General features: G+C 33.9%; 1 protein-coding gene across 2 annotated transcripts in view; it reads left to right on the forward strand.

Moving 5' to 3' along the window:
- The window catches only part of LOC134529700 (glycogen [starch] synthase), an 81,769-nt gene that overhangs the window by 49,675 nt on the left and 13,898 nt on the right, over window positions 1-18,196 (forward strand). Inside the window, exons 9-10 of one of the 2 annotated variants that reach the window (XM_063364061.1) lie at window positions 146-338; window positions 15,504-15,678. In XM_063364061.1, coding sequence (XP_063220131.1) covers window positions 146-338; window positions 15,504-15,678 — 368 coding nt within the window. The remainder of the gene's footprint in view (window positions 1-145; window positions 339-15,503; window positions 15,679-18,196) is intronic. The other variant, XM_063364062.1, reaches the window with a different exon arrangement.

Genomic DNA, 18,196 nt, shown 5'->3' on the forward strand with positions numbered 1-18,196 from the left:
CCATTTGGGAAAGTGTGTTTAATGTATTATTATATATTAATTGATAATATAACTGTTCCCATTTTTGCATTATTTTTTCATAACATGATGATCACTGTTCTACACAATAGAAAGTTTATCTAGTTCTTTTGTTACATGTTGATAGTGGCCGGCTTCCAAATTCAAGTGATCTACTTCAGAAAGAGGAAACAGTGCGACTGAAGCGCTGTATCTATTCCCTACAGAGAGATGGGCTGCCCCCAGTCACTACCCACAACATTGTTGATGATTGGAACGACCCTGTTCTTGATTCTGTGAGACGCTGCCAATTGTTCAACACTGTTCATGACCGTGTAAAGGTAATTGCCTGCACTAATGAAGATTATTCTGCTATGTGAACTCTTAATTTTTAAATTTTACAGTTCAACAAAATATGTTTAAACACTTTGAAAAACTCCGCAAAAGGAAGCTATGATTTGAAACACATTTATCAAGACAAAAACATGTTTACGTCCTTAGTGTACCTTGTGTAGTTAAAAATAGATTAGTTTTTTTTTAAATTTAGCCTTGAACTGAACATAACGAAACCAAGTATTGAACTAAACTCAATCAAAACACACTTATTAAAAAAATTATAAGTACATGAAAAAATACAGTCTTGGAACTTTCCACAACCTATCCCTTAAGAATATTATTATTTTTAAGAATTCATAGAGTTAATTTAAACTTCTTTCAAAATAAGTATGTTCAATTTGGTATTAATTGAAAGTAAACAGTCAAACGTAAATAATTTAGACATTATCTAACAACTGCTCACATATGTTTTTAATTAGTTGACCAGTACTGTGTCACTAAGCAAGAAGCCATTTTGTGTTTTGCAGTGGGCAACATTATGTTAGTCTAAATAATTTATAGTTACAGTAAAACTCGCTTAAGACGTTCCCGCATAAAACGTTTTCCCATTTATAACATTTAAATAATTATTCCCTTGATCACTTCCATATATCTGTATGTTAATTTTTCCCATTCAAAACCTTTGCATTTAACATGCTTCCCGCATATAACGTTCATCATTTCAAGAATAAAATAATGTAATAAAGTTTATCTTTAAACTCTTAAACTTTATTTATAATTAAACTTTTAGACAGTTGTTTCAAAACAATAACAAACATAACCGCCAAAACCTTTACCGCACGCAGCACGCTGTTACGATATATTTTTCGACCAATTATCTGCTTGCATTCGTATCCTTTGTGAGGCTGTTCCATCTGTACACCAATTCCCTCATTCAAGGCATAACGTCGACAAATACACAAAAAAATCAAACCACTAGCCATTCGTTGACCTGATTGTGTGACATGTGATGCAACTGTTACAGCAATGGGAGTAGCTAATTCAGTTTCATTGTTTGTTGAGAACTATGGTAAAAATTTTATAAGGTTGACTAATGAAAATATTTTTTTCATTTTTGGCAGGACTTATGCCGTTTTTACCCGTAAATTGGGCTCAATTTTTCGTAAAATGTGTGTTAAAAAATCATGGTACAAAGTTTATTCAAAACTTGACAACGCCGCATGGCAATGCTGCATAATGCACAGGTTTCTTCAAGCTGCAAGGTTGGTTAACTTGCTACTGTTTAAAGGAACGACGGACATCTTGCATGTTGATTGTGCTTTGTGATTTTGTTTTTCTGTAAGACGTTGCAATGATTGCCGAAGGTTTACGGTAACTATCATCTACGCATACTGAAAAAAAAAAAAACATGAAAGGTTTTAAAAAAGCTCAGGATATGAAAACTCATGCCTTGAGTAGAAAAAAGTCTTGAAAAATCGCGGGAAAATCGGTTTTGAGAAATGGTGTTTTTGCATTAAAACATTTATTTAAAAGGTAAGAATCTGTAGCGAGTGGTTCCTGAGCAATTTTCAAAATATTTTGTTTATAATCTCTCTAACATGGCATTAATTTCAGACGTCCGTGATCGAGATGTTTATGGCGCTTCACTCATGTAAACAAAACAGTTGCGATCGGTAGCCATTGCATTGATGATTTTTTTTCTGACCCATCACGGTAAACATATTATTCAGAGTTAATCCGTAAATAAAATATTTATTACCTGGTGTAACGACCCCCCTGCTTGACCTTTCCTCACACTCAATTGGGGACTAAGCGGAAGGCAGCTACTTAAAAAAAAGAAATAAGAGAGCAGTGGTTAAGTAGTGTATTTTAAACAACAATAAAAATTCTTACAAAATGGCAACAACAACTCTGCATAAAAGGGTAATATACTTTCAACTTACAACTCTTCATAAAAGGTGACTCACTTCCATCAGAATAAAGAAATAATTATAATTGGGAGCAAGAAAAAAACTACTAGACAGGGGTTATGTTCACAGCGCATCAGGGTAGCTCAGACTGTACAACTCCATTTTTGCATCTTCCACATGCATGAGTATACGAATGAACCACTAACATGCTATAGAATACTACAGCTTCCTGACCTGGTGCACCAGCGAACGCATTGACAACCCAGTCTATACCACAATCTGTTCATAACAGCAATCAACACTCTCCCCTCCAATTTTTGTTCTAACACTTATGATACAAATAATTTTCTCTTAGAGTTCCACACCTTAATAAAAAAAACCTTAAATCATAATCACAAAGATCATATTTGTATAACAAAAATATATATATTACAGAAAAATATAATGCTTAAAATACTAGGTAATACATGCCATTTTAAGGTACGTCGTGCAATCAGTACTGCTTTTAAATATAACCTTCGACCAATACACTACCACAGCGAGTTTAAAAGAAACTCAGCTTTTTCTCACTAGGTTTAATTCACAAAACAATCTATCAGTCATTTCCTCTGAGTCAGTAAGAATGTTGTTCCAGCAATTTCTAAATTCTTTAAGTATCTTTTTAACACATATGTATCAAATTTAGCACCATACACAAAATATCACAGCTTCCAATGGATTAATTCAATATAATTATAACTCCAGTTACTTATATATTGTCCCTTTTTGTACAACGTTTGAAAGGTGTTTAATTGCATTGCTGTTGCATTCCTGCATTGCTACACCACGTAAAAATATTTATACTATATACGCAGATCATTACTTCGATTTAACAATACATACAATAAAAGAACCCCATCACTACTCTAAGGATTGCTATTACACCACAGAGCCTTTTTGGTTAAATATGTCGGGGTACCTACTTTCGCTAAGCCATTATAAAAAAAAACACGTGATAAACTCATAATCATAAAAAAAAGATGTTATCATTCTCAAAAAATGACCTCACTCACTTTCACTACGAACTTTGAAAAACAGGAGTACAGGTTAGAAACTCGGACGTCAAACACTTACAGTTTTTTAGCTGACTCGTAGAGTTAACCTTTAAATTGCCCATCTCGGCAATTAAAAATACGAAGGATACTTGGTTCGGATTCTTCCTTTTTAACTGCGCACCAGCATGACAGCCCCATTCAAGCAGCCACAGCGACGGAAAACGGGAATCGCCTCTTCAATGCTGTAGTTGGCATTTGAGCGGAAACCAGGAACCGAGTCGTCGTCAATCAGCTATCCGTCAGAAGAAGGAATATTATTTCTAACCAAAGAAATAATATGGAGTATGTACGAATATGAAATGCTGTTTCGTACTTGTTGCCACGGCATTCCCTACGAATCTCTTCCCACCAGCTTTGGCCGAGGACTCGCCATTTGACTCAAAGCCCCAAAGTCAATGGCCGTCGATCAGCATCAGAAGATGGAGTGATTATTTCTCACCCAAGAAATAATTGAATCCACATAATTTTCGATGGCCACTCGTTGTAACAGCATGTAGCAATCTTCTATTCAACAACATTTCAGGATTTTGCCCTCAAAATACAAAGGCCGGAGCACAGCTATTTTAGCGACACTAAAATTAAAGAAAAATTAACATTAACAGTCTTTCTCGTTGCACCCCCTTCATCTTGTTTGCAGTCCCCTTTTTTTTGAACAATTCAATCCATTGACCACCAAAAACGACTGCCTACAAACATCGCTCGCTAGCACAAAAACCTCCAGACACCCTGCTACCAACTCCAGAAAAACTAAAGGCAAGCTCAACAATCCCGAACACCGCCGAACTTACCCAAACTCTCTCGACACGCTCGGAGCAACACACAACTCCAGAACAAATAAAAAAATAAAAAATAATGTGGCACTCCAACCTTGGAGTGTCACACTGGTATATTTACATACATGTATTTACATCAAATAATTGCCCTGAAAATATTTATAAATACGTATTGTAGTACCCTTGAAGCAAAATTAAAGAATGCTGCAAAATATAATGGCAGAGGTTATCACCGTACCATGAATGCTAACTGCTCTGAAGTTAGATCTATCTTCTGGATTTATTTACCGCCCAGTGCGTCATTGTACAGAGAGCTTGGAACAACAGCCTACGCCATTCCACGCACTATGGCAAATTCTGTAGCGGTTTTTATTTTTTTACATCAAAATGTGCAATGATGTAGGCAGACCTAAGGGCCTTCCTACAGGTGTCTACTACCATTACAAAATAAAATTCAAGAGGCAACCACCATACAGATAGCATCAGTCTCTCTGAGAGCCCCCAATGTGTGGTTTTCAAGGTATCTGTCACAAACATTAATTTTTCCCCACCTACTTTGGCCATTGGTAATGATAGAGTTAGTACATAAAGGCCTTCCTGCAAGTGTTTACTACCAATAAAAAATATAATTAGAGATATTATAATTAGAGAAATTATAATTAAAAAATATAATTACACTGTTCAAGTTGCACCAGGGCCTCTGAGGGTCTCGAACGTGTGGTTTTCATGTTAACTTAAAAGGTAATTCAATATTTTGAATAATTACATATTTCAATAATAAACATTTAAAAGTAATGCGAGGCTTTTAACCAACAACAAATATCTGCGGTAATGGAATCCCTACAAATGGCAGAATTTTAAAAACAAAAGCTGAACAAACAGCGCATAATCTAATCTAAGTATGTCACTTTAATGATTTTTTTGTGTAGCAACTGATTAGTACTATTTCCCTTTTAAGAACTTTTATCTGTTAATAAGTTTTTATCATCCAGTCCCTTGAAAAACGTCTTAATAGGGTTTTACTGTATTTAATCATAATCTAGTGTAAATTTTATTTCTTAGTTTTGATGTTATTTCACTATAACTTCAAAAACGTTTCGAACAGTGCTGATTAGAGAAGCTCTAATTATTATTCTGGGCAGGAAGAAAAGCAGAAGATAAATCTATAATTTTGAGTCGATGGTGATTTCAATTGGAATTAGTTATGTCTTAGGTTTATTTAATAGGAAAAGTATTTTAAAATTCATTTTCATTACATGTACTTATTTTCTTAAATTATCTTTACTAACCTATCAAAACCCAACAGCTAATCAGATAGTGGCTAAATAAGCCTTTAATTATTGTCTTAAACTAAAGTTATAACTTTTTATCAGTTTCCAGAATAGGATTTCGTGACTTTTTTTAAATATTGGTTGAAACCACACATTTCTTTCACTCTCAAAGCATTATAAATCATAATCACTGCATTTTATATGAATACTCTTACACTGTTATTAAATTAGTTACAAGAAAACAATTTAAATTAAAATTCTGATCACGCAAACAACTCTTTTCAGGTTGTAAACAATGCTACTTTAGATTTTAAAAGTACATGTTTAGTAAAACTTTCAGCATTTGTACCACAAGCCTTACTTATCATAAGTTTGATTCATTAATGCATATTTTTTCATCATTTTAGCCACTTAGTTTTAACTACTGTATGCAATAACTACTACTCTTTATCAGTGAAATATCACTCTATGTAAATTGTTTCTACAGGTAATCTGTTTGAAACAGTATTAAAATTTTTGTGATAAACTCCACTAATTTCCAATAGTTTTCATAGTTTAACATTTAGAGAATGCTCTTTGGGTTTAAACATTAATTAATACTTTAACTTGTTTTTCTCCGTGTCGCCAATTAAACTCATGAAAATATTAGCATGAATAATGTCCTATAAGTAAAGATGATATGAAATGCTTAAATTTACATCTAAACTGTGTTATGTACTAAAATATAAAAGTAAATTTTTCATTTCAAAATCTGGATTACATTCCCAATTGGGTAACAAATGAACATTTTATGTAAGTTTAAAGTTCTTGTACATATAAGAATGATTTTCGAATCATATAAATTTCCATATTGCCTTTATAGGTTGATCTTCATTTAAAAGTATTACATCACTCAACTACTGTGTAACATCTGGCTGCAGGATGTGTTAAGGTGATCAGTGGATCTGCTTACCATTCGCAGGGTCTTAACTTTGGTTTCCACCTTCAGGTATGACTATTCATTCCATCATAAGATAGGTTAGTCTGTATGGTACGTCAGAAAAGCACGCAAACATTTATTATAATAGCTTGCAGCGTTTAAAAGAGGTCACTCAGATAATCAGTGCAAGTTTCATAATACATGTTCGCATCATATAATCATAACGCAAAATTAGTTCTCATAATAATGTGTAGAAATGATTTAAAGCCTTTTTGCAAATATGTAACTAAATTAATTTACATGATACTGAAGGTGGATCTTCTATTTTAAACACAACATTACACAGCTTGTGTTTAGTTATTCCTTGTATTATTGTGTAATGTAAGTTATCAGATCAATGTGTAGTGCAGTGTTCAAAGTTAACAACACTCAAAATTTGTCATGTTATTATTTTTGCATCATCTCATCCTCACACAGTTAATTTAGCTGCTGAACTGAGTAAGCGAAATATATATAAATCCGTCCTTGTAGATTGACTATTTATGGAGGTGCTCAGTTTTAATTAAAGTCCATTTTAAGCATTTGGTTTAACTAATCCTCTCATTGGCTTCTATCGTCAGTCCTCATTTCATACTTCCAAATGGCTGTCTCATCAGTTATTTTTCCGAAAAACTTCACCCAAAACAAATAACTATCAATAGGGAAACAATCCGCAATATGAAAGAATCAACCAGCATTATTGCTCTGAATCCCAATGAAACATCGTTCAAAAAGGTTCCGGAAGAATCACCTTAATTGATGCCTTATATATCTGGGTCTTGTGATTGAATTTTCTGATAAATTAACATATACTGATCATGAATTGTCTTACTGAAACATGGTTTAACAACCATAGTAATAACTACCATTACTTTTATAATAACTACCATATATTTAGAACAGATAGAGACACCTCACTAACATTGATGGAAAGAGGAGGCTGTGTTTTGATTGCAGTTAATAAACATAAATAAGAAAATATATTACCAACTCATGAATTTAATTACTCCGGTGTTGAAGTTGTCTAGATAAAATTCAAAACGTCAAATACTAAATTCTTAAAGCTTGGTAACATATATATTCCTCCACATACAACACCTACAACTTATACTACGTACTTTGAAGTTCTTGAAGACAAATTTACTAATTCTCAAGACAGTCTGCTAATGCTATGTTCTTTACTGTACCTGGTGTTGATTAGAAAAATTAACATACATTGAATATACTACGTTTCAGTATAAAAACCAAAGCACAGACTTTGATAAACTTATATAAAGTATAGTCTTATCCCAAAGTATTATTCTCAGTCTTCCAATTATCTGCTGGACTATTGTTTCACAAATCTACAACAATGTGCAGTCTCAAAAGAATTAGATCCATTAGTCAAAGAAGATATACCTCACCTAGCTATTGAAGTGAACATAAAAAGGGACACTCTAGTTAAGAATGAAAATGACTCGTCCAAATTTCTAAACAATCTCTGTTCATATAATGCTCTTAAAGAACATGATTGGTCGATTATTAATGAAATGTGTGATGTAAATAATATGGTGGATTACTTAACTACAACAGTGAATGATGATACAAAATGTTTCATTCCACAAACTTCAAAAAGCACCTCAAGCCACTCTCATTGGTACTTAAAGAAACTTATTAAGAACTTAAAATCTAAAAAAAAATAACATAAATTGTATAAACATAACATGAATTTAAATTACTATGCTTTGTTTTCACAGTGGTGTAAAAAGGCTAAGTCTCTCATTGCTTGTGACAAAAAATGTTGGCTGCAAAATTTAAATAACAAAATCAAGCACATTCTTAAAAACTTTTGGCATTCTGAATGAATTATGAGAGATGGATACAAAGTCAATCAATATATCAGAAGGTAAACGATTGAGTCACAAATTTCCCTTTACTTATTGCTAACAGCTTTGCTAAATATTTTTCTAAATATTTGCATATAATGCTTCACAATCCAATCCAAATAAAGTTTTTATCCCTATTTTTGATATCTCTGAGAGTTTTGTCCTTTGGTGTATAAAATCCTATTAAGTCTACAATATCTACATGCCCTTGCCTTATTCCAAATTTAATCATAAAAAGATGCTCTCTGCTTCTTGTCTCACTAATTCATTATATATTTAACAAAATCATTAATAGTGGACTTCCCAGAAACTGGAAAACAGCAAGAGTCATTCCTATCCATAAAAAAACCAGCTAGTTAAATGTTATAAATTATAGGCCCATATTGCTGTTAAATGGTTTTTCTACAGTCTTTGACAAAATTATATTAAACACCTTGAATTTAACTTGAAAAATAAACTTTCTAATAATCAACAAGGTTTTAGATCTGGTAAAACAACTATTATTAACTTACTGACTTTTCTGAATCCTATATATTCTCAGGTAATAATTACATGTAGCCAAGTAGATGCTTGCTACTTTGAGCTAGCAAAGGCCACTGACACAATAAATCATTATATATTACACAAAACATAAGCCAAAATTGGTTTAAATGATAAATACTTTAAATGGTTTTAAAGTTATTACAAGTTTGAAGAATAATTAATTATTGTGTAACGGTTCGTTACTTACAAAAATAAAAAGATTTAAAGCGTCTATTTTCGTGGTTTTATTTTTTCAACTAGAATGCATAAACAAATTGAACCCAATGTTTCATTCACTCGTTTCACACATATATCTGCCCGTCGAAAACTGCCCTCAGTTCGCTTGATGAGATTTAATAATAAAATAATAACGTCGATTAAGTCCTTCAGTAATGTTTTACTGCAAGTACACGAAGATGGTACGACCTCTAACAGGGCCGCACCCAGCGAAAAACAGCGAGCCGCCGAAACGCGGCCTCGCCTGGCAGCGATCGACAGACGACTGGTGATCTCATGAACTCGTCTCCTCCACGCAGGGAGTAGACGTCACATGACCTCACCGACCAATCACACGCACGCTTCATTCACTCTTACAGATACAAGCCAATCACAGAACAAGTTACAATACATGAAAAAACCTTTTACACACAGAACTCTGGGCTTCCCCTGATCTATCTCTTTTCAATTTTACATCGAAATCGGGGACTTCCATTCTCGTTCTCTCTCCCACACCGTGAGACAGCAGTTATCACTCGGTTCCCATGCAGGGGGGAAATTACCGTCTTTATCTCGGTTGGCGGGGAAGCACTGTTCCTTTCTCACTTACACTTACAGGCCTCTCATGCCTCTCTTTCTAACCATAACACCAGCCCAGACACAGTACCATGTTCTAGAATCATCCAACACGTTAATGAACATTATAAACAGCAATTATAATACAAATTACTTTACCAAATTAAAATTATTTCGAAATAACCTGAAAAAGTAGGCCTAAACAGGTAAAAATCTAGTACAACGGCTCATTGGTGAATAATTACATAAAAAATACTGATGATTAAAAATGTCTAATAAAATAATAAATAACTTCTTAAAAACATAGCAAGTGAAAAATAACATATATTAGTATCCATAACTTCTGATTATACTGTTTCAAAACATATACACCACTCAAAAAACATTGACTTATTAATATTTACACATACAAAAGAAGTTAGAAAGAAAATTATTTATATTGGAGGGCAGGGTTCTGCAATGCTACAATTGTTCCCAAGATTTTATAGCTATGAGTTTGTTTACATTTTGTAGAAATATAATTTTTGTTTTTGTAAATGAAAACAAATGAACATGCAAATATGAATATAATTTTTTATGATCACCTGAGTACTCAAGTTTGTTGGGGATATTTAAAATGGAATATTTTATTTTATTTTTCATTGTCAGAGATGAAGTATTTTAAAGGATATTTACTCGTAAATTATGTGAATTCACATTTAATTAATGAAATGAAATGTACTGTTCAGTTTTTCGTAAGACATAGTGTCATGGAGTATTGTAAGAATACTAGAGACCCGCCCCAGCTTCGCATGGATGCGAGCTACTAATGTGGCTTCATTTAGATTTAATAAGTAGGTACTTATATCTATCAAGTTCTTGTAAGTGTCCGGTGTTTTCAATAATTGTGTACATACTAACACGTACTGACCATAAATAAAGAATTTCTTTATAAACAATAACATGCCACCTGAAAAGTTTACATACAATAAATTATAACAAAAAAAAACATTAGGGTGTGCTATAAGCACAAAACTGAGCCTAAAAAGTAATTATTTAATTTACAGACAAATAGAAAGCATGCAGAATGTGCTTACAGCATCTAAATTCTACCTATCTACCTAATTCCAATCAAAAATTAGGAGAGAATAACAGATAAACTGACAAAAATAATTAGGTACCTATTAAATAATATTGTGCTAAAAACACGGCTTGATAGATCACAATTTTCATCTAAATTGATTTTCTAAGGTTTGTTACATATTTCATTTGATAAGAATTAATACTATTTCGGTCAAAGTAGCTTCGCAAATAACTAACTATTTTTGAACCAAATATGAAAGATAAAAATTGTTACTGTGGGTCATCCTTAGACGATAGACACATGCTATCGCAAACTTTTCTGTTGGCCTTTGTAAGATGGACAATTCTATAATACATTTATTTGGTGATTTAGTCATGGAGAAGTCAGTGTAAGCCATGTAAATACCCTAAAAGCATCATTTGACTTTATTAGAGAATATTGAGATTTCTGTACTTTCTTTAAATTTAATATGAATGTATTATGCACATAAACCTACCGGGGGAAATTTTCTAAATGATAGTGAAAACCACATCAAAATTCATTTTGTAGTTTAGAAGAAGTAAGCGAACAGACAGACACGAATAGTGACTTTGTTTTATACTATTTAGAGGTAAAATGAATTACACATATTTTTAGGTCAAAAGCAAGGAATGAAGTTATATTGCTCAAGGAAAGAGCTTAATATTTTTGTTTATGTTTGGAATAATGTTGCTTGCAAGTAAAAACATAAAAAAAATTGTATTGTTTTGAATTAAATTACAAGGATTTGTCATCATTATATACCATAGATGTGTTGTATACGGAAATGTACAGAAGAATACATTGTTGAGTTTTGAAACTAGAGAATCAGTTGTGCCCAGGGTGGCTGTGGTACAGGTGAAGCAGATAGTATTTGTTCTGCTAAGGTAGCAGATGTTTTTCTTCTTCGTTATCGTTGTTTGTGAGGCTGGCTGGGAGGCAAGTTGCTTAACTTGAAATCCTGGTTCCAGCATTAGTCCTTTGTTTTTCCCGCTTCCACCGCTCATCATTATTGAAATGTATTTTGCATTTGGCACACAAATGATGATGATGATGATGATGATGATGATGATGATGATGATGATGATGATGATGATGATGATGATGATGATGATGATGATGATGATGATGATGATGATGATGGTGATGAGTGTCTGTCTCTCTCTCTCTCTGTGTGTGTGTGTGTGTGTGTGTGTGTGTGTGTATATATATATATATATATATATATATATATATATATATAGTGTAGTTATTGTCTATCACCATATGGGTAACCAAGAGTATCAGTGTAGTCTCATGTTACTGAACTGATTGTTACTCAAATGTAGGTCTATACTTGTGGCTAGCATTCAATCTAATTTATTCAGTTGGTCGTTAGTCGTCCAAGAAGACGGACTGATTACTGCTTACTTTTTTATGCTGCATGTTTTCAAATTTACTGGTGTTAATAGAGGCTGGTGAAATGTCCTTGGCCATTTTCTAGATAACTTCATCATATCCATCCGTAACTTAATTTGCATTAATGCTTGTCCCCGATGTTCACTGGTATTCCTAAAGCATCAATGTCATCACTGCTGAAATATGATTTTGGGTACAGTGGTAATGACCAGTGACATGAGACGAGAAAATGTACAAAGAATCCACAGTGTGTGGAATTTTGCTGCAAGAACTCTTGCAGAAAGTTTGTAGAAATTAAAATTTTACATGTCTGTCATAACTTGCAATTAAGGTGCATCTCCCGCTAAGTGACGGAGATTGAGGCCATTATTGCAGGAGACTTGTAAGAAGGATACATAGACAAACAACACAACTAGACATCCTAGTTATGTCTGTGGAAACACATTTGCATTTTCTCGAGAAACGGAAAGCCATAAAAAAAAATTGAGAAGTTTCCCTCATGCTTTTTATTTTACAGTGAAAAGTGCCGTATCTGTCTAACACTTATTGATAAATTGCAAGGTTGGAACACCTAGGGTGTACAGCATTCTGCACCGTAGATTAGGCTTGAGTCTTGTTCACGCAATGACTCCAGCAGTAGAGTGACTACGCAGCAAGATACATCATCATCATCTCAACATCCTACCTCACCTACAACTGTTTAAGATGTGTTGAGACCTAATTAAAATTCTTTCCAGCAGAATCTGCATTATGTTGGAGTCTGAAAACACATTATTTTATGAACTGCTCTCTTGAGCCTGCAACGTGGTGTGAACGAAGAAAATTACAAAACACCAAACTATTCACACCAAGTTACACACGGCGCTCATATGAGTAATGGAGTGTATGAATTCACCCTTTCTATTAAGGGTACCTAGCAGAGTGTGTCTTGTAAAAACAATATATAATATTAATATAGAACAAGAATAATACGTTTAATCGAATTGTCTTCTTTTTAATAATGTTTTTTATAAACTTCACAAAATACATGCAAAATACAAAATGAGATTATGCCGGTCTACAAGGACACAAAAAGAGGACAATAATTCAGACAATTTCTTCACCAACCTATGCTCCATTAAGGCCGCAGCCAAAGTTCATTTAGTATGTAACAAGCTATGTGCATATGAAGCACCCATACATGATACAGGACAGAAATTTAGGTTTACTTTAGAAATTGTACGAGCATTTAACAAAATATTACATAGAGCACCAATGTGCTCCGCGCGGAGCTACAACAAGCACATTACAAAAGAAAATATGTAAAAATTTAATATTTAAAGAATCGTAACTTGTAGACTAGATATCAAGGCCGGCATGGCCGTTTACAGGTTCCTACGAACCACGAGCTCTCCGTACGTAACAAGTGCACGGCCCGAGGGAGCACTTACCCTAGACGTGGCGAGAAACAGATAGGAAAGACAACAGCAAGGCAAAGTCACTCAGGCAGGCAACTCGTGACACCGGCACTTATGGTGCTTAAAAAAATAAGGGACAACAACATCAGGAGACAATAGGCATGAACGGACGGCAATGCAAACCGTGGCCTGAAAGAGAGAAAAGAACCTGGAATAGGCGAACCATCGAGGTCCCAGCAGCCATACAAAGACAAACCTGCATGATGGCAAACAATTACCTTACTTTAAACGCTGGGATCCTCGGAGCAAACTGTAGCTACTTTACCACACGGCCATCTCGTGCGAGCAAACAAAATCAAACCACAGCAGTCTCTCCCTCGGCGCCGTCACTGCCTAACAAACTAACTGATCACATGCTTATCACAGCTCAAAGTATGCTAAGCTAAAGAGGCCGAGGCACAGCCGACGGCTGCTTATAAAGCCTCGCATAGAGCGCGCTGCGGTCGAAGCATCGGTGGGGAAGCTGAAAAAAGAAGGAGGGGGGAAACAAACTCACAAGGAAAAGAGGAGAGAGGAGAGAGGGGTGGGAAGGCTGTGACGTAGCAACATACGAGGCGGCGGGCCGCTTCAAGCCGAACAAAATAAGTTCTTTGATTGTAGATATGAAGAGACACATAAGTAATCATGCTCAAAGCAATCATAAATTAATGTTTTTTACAGTACAATGTATGGCTGGAACATAATTATAGTAAACTTCAGCCACTCTATGAAGAGACACACAAAAGAGCATTCAAGGTGGCCAGCACTACTATTAATGTTTCTCACTATGTTGAATACTCTGTAAACAACAGTATTAAAAACTTTTGCTGGAATGATGAAGAGTAGCAATGAAATTTAGTTGATAGACACTGACTCACATAGATAGTTTGTTACTAAGAACAAACAGACTGATGATAAAGGCATTAAACGAAACAAATATCTTTTACTTTTGCATGCATAGAAAACCTTAAAGGGGTTTTGTGATTGACTTTAAAAACTATACATGGTAAATATCCTGGTATAAAGGCATGATCGAGAAAGTCCTGAACTTATATCAATATCCATTTTGCTGTAAAGTATTTTTTTGTTACTGAAGTTATGTAACCAAATTTGGATGTTTTTCATAACTATTAATTTCAAAATGTTTAGTGTATCAAATCAAAAAGAAATATGACTTCTAACTCAAGTGCATAAATACATGAAAACTTGTTTTTGTGTGGAATTTCCAAGTGTATTTTAGGTTTAAAAAATGGCATTTTGAAGGTCAAAGGTTATGAAAACAAAATATTGTGACGGATCATTGACCCGCTGCCTGCTCCCTACCTTGAACTCTGCACCAGAATTCCCATAACTAAGCTACTCTCTTGAAAGAAAGTAGGGTTTTTTCCATCTTATTTTGTATGGCCATTGTGCTGCCAAATTTAAATGTGATATAGAAAGGTGTTTTAAAGAAAATAGTATTGTATATGTTTGTATATATTTGAATATGAAAATTATAAATAGCTTCTATATTGCAATGTTTCCATACACTATATAGGTTATAGGACTGCATTCTGAAATGCATACTAACCAATTAAATCAACGATATTGCAATTTATTTCACGCATTTCCCATCAATGTAGTTTATTTTTCCTTGCCGTGCTGTAATAGTAATAGAATCAATCCTCCCACTCTAAATAGAATAAGCAATAATTGTTCCTGCTATTCCTAATATAAATCATTCTTCTCCACATGTTGCATGATAATGCGGAAGTGGCTGGAGGGTCACATTTGCGCTATGCGTATCCACAAAACACAACCAATGCATTCACGTTCCTTGTTGACTAGGCGTTAAACTTCCAATTCATTTATTCCTTTTTTTATAATTTTTTTAATTTTTCAATTTTTTTAGTAATAAACATTTGGTGTGATATCCTCTTGAAATTATTTTTGCATATGGTTATGTTCAGCCACTATTTTTGTGCAACAAAACTATTAAATTATAAGTAAAGTATAGTTCCCTCTTGAATGAAACATAATTGCCATCATGCTATAACGATACTTACGACACGTAAAATTACCTTGTTTCAGATAGTTTTCCATCCAGAATTTTTGACCTCTACGAATCCATTATTTGGTCTGGATTATGAAGAATTTGTTCGTGGCTGTCATTTAGGAGTGTTTCCGAGCTACTACGAGCCATGGGGATACACCCCAGCCGAGTGCACAGTTATGGGTATCCCATCGGTCACAACAAACCTATCAGGTATTTTCCAATCACATAGTTTCTAATGAATGAAAGAAGATATGTCTAGTTTCATGAAAGAAAAAACATGTTGATTAGAAAATAACTACCCTGTACTTTTCATAATGGTGACATAATCAGGAAGCATTGTGGGAACTAGACAAGGTTTATCGAGCTATGATATGAGTAGTGTAATTGTGGAGCTCAGAGCTGAGGGTGCAGGGTCAGGAGTGGGGACCCGGCTTGACCTTCAAAATTCTGATTCTTTGCCAGAAAATGTTGGAAAATTCCTTCAAATCACTAAACATTTTCCAGATTTCCTTGAGATTTCTCTTTTTGAAGGAAAAAATTTTCTTTTTTGATGATTTAATTATTTTTTTTTACATTATTGAAAGATTAAATATATTGGAAAAGGCGGTGGAGATTAAGGAAGAGACTCTTCATCTTTAATTGAGATTTAGTGTTGTGTATCAGTGTGGCCAAAAAATTAAGCCATTGAGTGGGATTTAAAATAGATACTCAACAACAGACTACATGACCTATTAATTTTAAATTAGCTTCTCAACTGCAGATGGCTCTCGCATCCAATAGCAATACAATTTTATTGTGTTATTGTGCTAAGCAATCAACATGTCATGCTAAGTTTTTCATTGGTTATCTTTGGTTATATGTGTGTATTTGTTAGCCAAAATCTCTAGGAAACCTTTAAGAAAAACGTTTTATTTTAATGAAAGGCAAAAATCGTTACTGGTGAACAATCTGGCAAAGAAGTACATATATCTAGAATCACTCTTTGACTCATTAAAATATCAGCGGGAATGTACCATGCAGCGACACCAATTTCCAGTCAGATTTGCATTTGCATGACAATACACAAATCTCAAGGCCAAACTATTAAATTTGTTGGTGTGGACTTAAGATCATTAGTTTTTATGCATGGCATGTGTGTGGCATTTTCCGGAGTAAAGCGACCAAGTACATTAAAAGTACTCCTTCCAAATGAAAATCCGCGACATACCTGCAATATAGTATGGAAGTATAAGATTTAGTTCAAAAACTTATAATTAATGATAACTGTGTAGTGAAAATGAATAAAAATTATAATGTAGCTGATTATTTAAACTAAAGTGTTAAACTATGAGCATTAGTTTTTTTTATTTAACTGACTGCAGTTCTTATGTAGGTAGGTATGAAGTATAGTGAGGATTGCAATATATATATATATATATATATATATATATATATATATATATATATATATATATATATATATATATATATATATATATATATATATATATACAGAAAATATACATTATAGATATATAATGTATATTTTCTGTATAGGTAAATTAATAGGTAAACTCTACCTATTCTGATCACTGCATAAAACATTAAACTTTAAATTGCTCGGACATAACAAATTTTGTTTATAATTAAATTTTAAACAATAATCAATAAGCAGTTCTAACGATTTTGATGAAAATTTATTTTTAATAATGTTTTGCTTTTCAAGTTTATATAAATAGGTATCTTCCCTGCAAAAAAAAAAGCTCTTTAATCAAGTGTGTTTTATATATATATATATACACCAATCCCTCACTTAGCACGACTAATTCGTTCCTAAAAATGTTCGTGTTAATCGAAATCGTGTATTCTGAAGCATTAGTCCCCATAAATATAAGGCTAAATTATTTAATGTGTTCCAAGATGTGTAGGGAAGTAATCTTTGCATAATATAAATGCGTAGAATAATACTTGAAAATGCATATGTCATATCATTTATCTTTTTAAGCCTACCACCGAATACGTTAGATAAAGAAAACATGGCACAGTGTAACGGGAGATAAGTGGTAACATATTTACCGTCAGTCAGCAGGTTGGCTTGCCCGCCCAGGCGTGACCTTCAACACGCGCGCGCGTCTGTCTGCCTGCTGTTGCAAGCAGCTGGATCCTTTGTTATTACGTTTAAAACTTAACAAAATTAAAACACTTTTATGAAATTAAGAACCGGTTTTATATAACTTTAAAACACACAGCCATATGTTAACATTTAATTTGTTATGCACACCTCTTATAAAAGCGGCTATGTAAACAAATCAGTTAACAGATAAACAGATCTAGATTTTCCCTAGAGCACAAACATAACATTAAAATACGGGTACACTCCCTATTTAACGCGGTTGTCGGGGGACATAACTTTTACCCGCGTTGTTGCATAACCGCGATGTTTCGATGTGACCAAGGTCAAAAGGCATAAAACACCGCCTGTGTTCTAATAGGTCGGCAAGCACGCACAGTATACTGTAGGGCCGCGACGTCTTGGCGGGTCGACTCCCTAGAGCTCAGCGACCTTGTAATCGACACGTCCCGCCTTGCCTGCTCCGCTGATAGCAACGGCTTGGAAGTCTCCATGCCGTTCCGAAAACATTGGTCGAGAAGAATCTCACGTACGGTGCAACACAGCGCAGATCTTAATGATACAAAGATGCGATAATGCTTTACGGTAATTTATTATTTAAAGGTAGTGCACTATTTG

This window comes from Bacillus rossius, chromosome 2, assembly GCF_032445375.1.
Source record: "Bacillus rossius redtenbacheri isolate Brsri chromosome 2, Brsri_v3, whole genome shotgun sequence".
Classification (NCBI taxonomy): domain Eukaryota; kingdom Metazoa; phylum Arthropoda; class Insecta; order Phasmatodea; family Bacillidae; genus Bacillus; species Bacillus rossius.